The following is a 7,415-nucleotide window of genomic DNA, read 5'->3' as shown; positions in this document are numbered from 1 at the left end:
TCTCTCCCTCTCACTCCCTCTCTCTCTCTTCTACTCTCACTCGCTCTCCTCTATATTCAATTCAATTCAAGGGGCTTATTGGCATGGGAAAATGTTAAGCATTGCCCAAAGCAAGTGAAATAGATAATATAAAAAGTGAAAAAACAATTAATAACATGAACAGTAAACATTACACTCACAGAAGTTATAAAACAATAAAGACATTACAAATGTCATATTATGTATATATACAGTGTTGTAACGATGTACAAATAGTTAAAGTACAAAAGGGAAAATAAATACACATAAATATAGGTTGTATTTATAATGGTGTTTGTTCTTCACTGGTTGACCTTTTCTTGTGGCAACAGGTCACCAATCTTCCAATGTGTCAAGTAATTATCTTTTTGTATTCTCACGATTTTGTTGGGTCTAATTGTGTTGCTGTCCTGGGGCTCTGTGAGGTCTGTTTGTGAATAGAGCCCCAGGACCAGCTTGCTTAGGGGACTCTTCTCCAGGTTCATATCTCTGTAGGTGATGGCTTTGTAATGGAAGGTTTGGGAATCTCTTCCTTTTGACCAATCTCTCTCTCTCTCTCTCTCTCTCTCTCTCTCTCTCTCTCTCTCTCTCTCTCTCTCTCTCTCTCTCTCTCTCTCTCTCTCTCTCTCTCTCTCTCTCTCTCTCTCTCTCTCTCTCTCTCTCTCTCTCTCTCTCTCTCTCTCTAGGCCCCCCGGGACCCCCTGGTGTGGTGATAGTAGAGGAGATCACGGACACTACAGCCACACTGTCGTGGAGTGGAGGGGTGGACAACCACAGCCCCATCAGCAGTTACAATCTCCAGGCCCGGAGCCCCTTCTCCCTGGGCTGGCAAACCCTCAGAACAGGTATGGATGCTGTCCTGTTTGTTTTACGCCAGAGATGTTGACTTGCATAGAAGATGTATCACTTTGAGGAAACCAATATGGAGGCCAGAGATGTTGAGTTGCATAGAGGATGTATCACTTTGAGGAAACCAATATGGAAGCCAGCGATGTTGAGTTGCATAGAGGATGTATCACTTTGAGGAAACCAATATGGAGGCCAGCGATGTTGAGTTGCATAGAGGATGTATCACTTTGAGGAAACCAATATGGAGGCCAGCGATGTTGAGTTGCATAGAGGATGTATCACTTTGAGGAAACCAATATGGAGGCCAGCGATGTTGAGTTGCATAGAGGATGTATCACTTTGAGCAAACCAAAATGGAGACCAGATATGTTGAGTTGCATAGAGGATGTATTGCCTCCAAAAGTAGATTCAGTGTGGCCCTGACTGGAGAATAACTGCAGGATGTGCAGGCATCTGTTAGACGACAAAGAGCTTACTCAACACCTCTCGTCCTTCAGTTGAGTTTCTCCAGTCAGGGCCACCCTGAATCTAGTTGAACTCTTATGTCTTCCTTCTAACTCTTATGTTCTGTTTAAAACTTGGCTGTTGTTCAACAGAACTTTAATTTTAAAAAAGTATGTTCAGCTCAAAATGAAATGTCAGTGGTTTTAAATTACACTCAGAATTATGTCAAAAAGGTTACCAGAAAATGAACCTGTATCCTTTTAAGGTCAAAGCTAATTCCTGAGGTGGCAGAGAGAAAACCACAGGATTTTTACTGAGCTGTTACCATTTAAATGGCTTCATTTTCCCATATCTTGACAGTAATACCTATCTATAATGATCAGTTAATGTCAGAGGAATACTGTCGACTCAGTAGGTGTAATCTGAACCGCTGCTGCTGCTGCTGTGTGCCTAAAGAGGATAGGAATAATAGAGAAGTTTAAAGCTCCATAATGAATCATGTCCATAGATGTAGAATGATTCACAATGGTCATCACCCCAAATGACACCCTATGTCCTATATAGTGCACTACTTTAGACCAGAGACCTATTACATTTTTTACATTTTAGTCATTTAGCAGACGCTCTTATCCAGATCGACTTACAGTAGTGAATGCATACATTTCATACAATTTCATACATTTTTTTTTTCTGTGCTGCCCCCCGTGGGAATCGAACCCACAACCCTGGCGTTGCAAACACCATGCTCTACCAACTGAGCTACCTATGGCACCCTATTCCCTAAATAGTGCACTACTTTTGACCAGAGACCTATGGCACCCTATTCCCTAAATAGTGCACTACTTTTGACCAGAGACCTATGGCACCCTATTCCCTATATAGTGCACTACTTTTGACCAAAGACCTATGGCACCCTATTCCCTACATATAGTGCACTACTTTAGACCAGAGCCCTATGGCACCCTATTCCTTATATAGTGCACTACTTTTGACCAAAGACCTATGGCACCCTATTTCCTACATAGTGCACTACTTTAGACCAGAGCCCTATGGCACCCTATTTCCTACATAGTGCACTACTTTTGACCAGAGCCCTATGGCACCCTATTCCCTATATATAGTGCACTACTTTTGACCAGAGCCATATGGCACCCTATTCCCTACATAGTGCACTACTTTAGACCAGAGCCTATAGGGTGCCGTTTGTGATGACAGTGTTAAACAACACGGAAAGGGAGGAAAGACAATAGTCCCAGTGATGCATGTGGAAAGTGGTGAACTTGTTATGATTAGCACATAGGGAAAGAGGGCTTTCAGCTAGCTGTAGGGTTGAATTACACATGGAACCCTATTCCCTATATACCGCCATAGGGTTCTGGTTAAAAGCAGTGTACTATATAGGTGATAGGATGCCATTTGGGACACACTTACTTCTTCCTTCAAACAGAGTTAACAGCATGTGTTTGAAGAGCAGTCAGCTTGACAGAGTGCCCTGGTGTTAATTTTTTATTTATTTATTTTTATTTCACCTTTATTTAACCAGGTAGGCTAGTTGAGAACAAGTTGTCATTTACAACTACGACCTGGCCAAGATAAAGCATAGCAATTCGACACATACAACAACACAGAGTTACACATGGAATAAGCAAAACATGCAGTCAATAATACAGTAGAACAAAAGAAAACAAAAAGTCTATATACAGTGAGTGCAAATGAGGTAAGATAAGGGAGTTAAGGCAATAAATAGGCCATGGTGGAGAAGTAATTACAATATACCAATTAGACACTAGAGTGATTGATGTGCAGAAGATGAATGTGCAAGTAGGGATACTGGGGTGCAAAGGAGCAAGATAAATAAATACAGTATGGGGATGAGGTAGGTAAATAGATGGGCTGTTTACAGATGGGCTATGTACAGGTGCAGTAATCTGTGAGCTGCTCTGACAGCTGGTGCTTAAAGCTAGTGAGGAAGATAAGAGTCTCCAGCTTCAGAGATTTTTGCAGTTCGTTCCAGTCATTGGCAGCAGAGAACTGGAAGGAAAGACGACCAAAGGAGGAATTGGCTTTGAGGGTGACCAGAGAGATATACCTGCTGGAGCGCGTGCTACGAGTGAGTGCTGCTATGGTGACCAGTGAGCGGAGATAAGGGGGGACTTTACCTAGCAGGGTCTTGTAGATGACCTGTAGCCAGTGGGTTTGGCGACGAGTATGAAGCGAGGGTCAACCAACGAGAGCATACAGGTCACAGTGGTGGGTAGTATATGGAGCTTTGGTGACAAAACGGATGGCACTGTGATAGACTGCATCCAATTTGTTGAGTAGAGTGTTTGAGGCTATTTTATAGATGACATCACCGAAGTCGAGGATAGGTAGGATGGTCAGTTTTATGAGGGTATGTTTGGCAGCATGAGTGAAGGAGGCTTTGTTGTGATATTGTAACGACTGTCGTCGCAATGAGACCAAGGTGCAGCGGAGGATGTGTTCATATTCAAGATTTTAATAAACCGAAATAGAACACTATACAAATAAACAAAAAAACGACAGCCGACAGTTCTGTCAGGTACTCACAACGAAACAGAACGCAATCACACACAAACCCCAAAGGGAAAACAGGCTGCCTATGTATGACTCCCAATAAGCAACAACGAACTACAGCTGTTCCTGATTGAGAGCCACACACGACCAACCAAAGAAACAAACCAACATAGAAAAATAAACATAGAATGCCCACCCATGTAACACCCTGGCCTAACCAAAATAGAGAACTAAAAAACCCTCTCTATGGCCAGGGCGTTACAGATATAGGAAGCGGATTCGAGATTTAATTTTGGATTGGAGATGCTTAATGTGAGTCTGGATGGAGAGTTTACAGTCTAGCCAGACACCTAGGTATTTTTAGTTGTCCACGTATTCTAAGTCAGAGCCGTCCAGAGTAGTGATGCTGGACGGGCGAGCAGCTATTCGATTGAATAGCATGCATTTAGTTTTACTTGCGTTTAAGAGCAGTTGGAGGCTACGGAAGGAGAGTTGTATGGCATTGAAGCTCGTCTGGAGGTTAGTTAACACAGTGTCCAAAGAGGGGCTAGAAGTATACAGAATGGTCTCGTCTGCGTAGAGGTGGTTCAGAGAATCACCAGCAGCAAGAGCAACATCATTGATGTATACAGAGAAGACAGTCGGCCCGAGAATTGAACCCTGTGGCACCCCCATAGAGACTGCCATCGGTCCGGACAACAGGCCCTCCGATTTGACACACTGAACTCTATCAGAGAAGTAGTTGGTAAACCAGACGAGGCAATCATTTGAGAAACCAAGGCTGTTGAGTCTGCCAATAAGAATGTGGTGATTGACAGAGTCGAAAGCCTTGGCCAGGTCGATGAATACGGTTGCACAGTAATGTCTCTAATCAATGGCGGTTATGATGTCGTTTAGGACCTTGAGCGTGGCTTAGGTGCACCCATGACCAGCTCTGAAACCAGATTGCATAGCGGAGAAGGTACGGAGGGATTCATAATGGTCAGGAATCTGTTTGTTAACTTGGCTTTCGAAGGAAGACCTTAGAAAGACAGGGTAGGATAGATATAGGTCTGTAACAGTTTGGGTCTAGAGTGTCACCCCCTTTGAAGAGGAGGTTGACCGCGGCAGCTTTCCAATCTTTGGGAATCTCAGACAATACGAAAGAGAAGTTGTACAGGCTAGGAATAGGGGTTGCAACAATTTTGGCAGATAATTTTAGAAAGAGAGGGTCCAGATTGTCTAGCCCGGCTGATTTGTATGGGCCCAGATTTTGCAGCTCTTTCAGAACATCAGCATTCTGGATTTGGGTGAAGGAGAAATGGTGGGCGCTTTGGCGAGTTGCTGTGGAGGGTGCCGGGCAGTTGACCGGGGTAGGGGTAGCCAGGTGGAAAGCATGGCCAGCTGTAGAGAAATGCTTGTTGAAATTCTCAATTATAGTGGACTTATCGGTGGTAACAGTGTTTCCTAGCCTCAGAGCAGTGGGCAGCTTGGAGGAGATGCTCTTATTCTCCATGGACTTTACAGTGTCCCAAAACTTTTTTGAGTTAGTACTACAGGATGCAAATTTCTGTTTGAAAAATGTAGCCTTAGCTTTCCTAACTGCCTGTGTATATTTGTTCCTAACTTCCCTGAAAAGTTGCATATCACGGGGGCAATTCGATGCTAATGCAGAACGCCACAGGATGTTTTTGTGCTGGTCAAGGGCAGACAAGTCTGGAGTGAACCAAGGACTATATATATTCCTAGTTCAACATTTTTTTAATGGGCATGCTTATTTAAGATGGTGAGGAAAGCACTTTTAAAGAATAGCCAGGCATCCTCTATTGACGGGATGAGGTCAATATCCTTCCAGGATACCCGGTCAGGTTGATTAGAAAGGCCTGCTCGCTGAAGTGTTTTAGGGAGTGTTTGACAGTGATGAGGGGTGGTCGTTTGGTTGAAGACAGCAGAGGTGTATTTGGAGGGCGAGTTAGTTAGGATGACATCTATGAGGGTGCCCGTGTTTACGGATTTGGGGTTTTACCTGGTAGGTTCATTGATAATTTGTGTGAGATTGAGGGCATCAAGCTTAGATTGTAGGATGGCCGGGTTGTTAAGCATGTCCCAGTTTAGGTCACCTAGTAGCACGAGCTCAGACGATAGATGGGGGGCAATCAATTCACATATGGTATCGAGGGCACAGCTGGGGGCAGAGGGTGGTCTATTGCAAGTGGCAACAGTAAGAGACTTGTTTCTGGAAAGGTGCATTTTTAGAAGTAGAAGCTCGAATTGTTTGGGTACAGACTTGGATAGTAACACAGACCTCTGCAGGCTATCTTTGCAGTAGATTGCAACACCGCCCCCTTTGGCAGTTCTATCTTGGCGGAAAATGTTATAGTTAGCGATGGAGATATCAGGGTTTTTGGTGGTTTTCCTAAGCCAGGATTCAGACACGGCTAAGACATCCGGGTTGGCAGAGTGTGCTAAAGCAGTGAGTAAAACAAACTTAGGGAGTAGGCTTCTAATGTTAACATGCATGAAACCAAGGCTTTTACGGTTACAGTAGTCAACAAATGAGAGCACCTGGGGAGTGGGAGTGGAGCTAGGCACTGCAGGGCCTGGATTAACCTCCACATCACCAGAGGAGAAGTAGGATAAGGGTAAGGATAAAGGCTGTAAGAACTGGTCTTCTAGTAAGTTCGGAACAGAGAGTAAAAGGAGCAGGTTTCTGGGCGCGGTAGAATAGATTCAAGGCATAATGTACAGACAAAGGTTTGGTAGGATGTGAATACTGTGGAGGTAAACCTATGCATTGAGTGACGATGAGCGAGATATTGTCTCAAGAAACATAATTTAAACCAGGTGAGGTCACTGCATGTGTGGGAGGTGGAACTAAAGTGTTAAGGCGTATTGAGCAGGCCTAGGAGCTCTACAATGAAATAAGGTAATAATTACTAACCAAAACAGCAATGGACAAGGCATATTGACATTAGGAAGAGGCATGCAAAGCCAAGTGAACATATGGGTCCAGTGAGTGGTTGGGCTGACTGGGGACACAGCGATTCAGACAGTTAGCAGGCCGATGCTAACAAGCTAACAGTTAGTAGGCCGGGGCTAAACAAGCTAGCAGTTAGCAGACCGGGGCTGGCAAGCTAGCAGTTAGCAGACCGGGTTAGCAAGCAAGCAGTTAGCAGACCAGGGCTAGCAGTTAGCAGACCGGGGCAGGCAAGCTAGCAGTTAGCAGACCGGGGCAAGCAAGCTAGCAGTTAGCAGACCGGGGCTAGCAAGTTAGCCTTTGGGGGACGTCACGATGGGGGTAAGTCTGTTTTTGCCTCTTCGTGCGGTGGCGTCGATAGACCAGTCGTGGAATTAGTAGGGTTCCAAGTAGCTCTAGGTAGCTAGCAGGCCGCGGTTAGCAGAATGGGCCTTCAGCGGATGTCGCACCTGAGGGGCCTGTTGGAATCCTTGGGCAGATTATGTCGGTATTCCAGTCGTAGAGGATCGGCGGGGTTCCGTGCCCCATACCGGCAGTAGAAGGGGTCTGTATATTGTAGCCCAGGAGTGGGCTTCGGTGGTAGTCCAGATGAAAATGTTCAGAGTTTGCGGTA

At 44.8% G+C, this 7,415-nt stretch overlaps 1 protein-coding gene across 1 annotated transcript in view; it reads left to right on the top strand.

The window, feature by feature from the left end:
• The window catches only part of LOC115163940 (contactin-5), a 509,156-nt gene that overhangs the window by 412,472 nt on the left and 89,269 nt on the right, over window positions 1-7,415 (top strand). Inside the window, exon 16 of the mRNA XM_029716131.1 lies at window positions 705-863. Within this exon, the coding sequence (XP_029571991.1) occupies window positions 705-863 (159 nt within the window). The remainder of the gene's footprint in view (window positions 1-704; window positions 864-7,415) is intronic.

Source organism: Salmo trutta, chromosome 26 (assembly GCF_901001165.1).
Source record: "Salmo trutta chromosome 26, fSalTru1.1, whole genome shotgun sequence".
NCBI classification, from domain to species: Eukaryota; Metazoa; Chordata; class Actinopteri; order Salmoniformes; family Salmonidae; genus Salmo; species Salmo trutta.
Note: the sequence above shows the minus strand (reverse complement) of the source record. Positions and strands in the feature narration are given on the sequence as shown.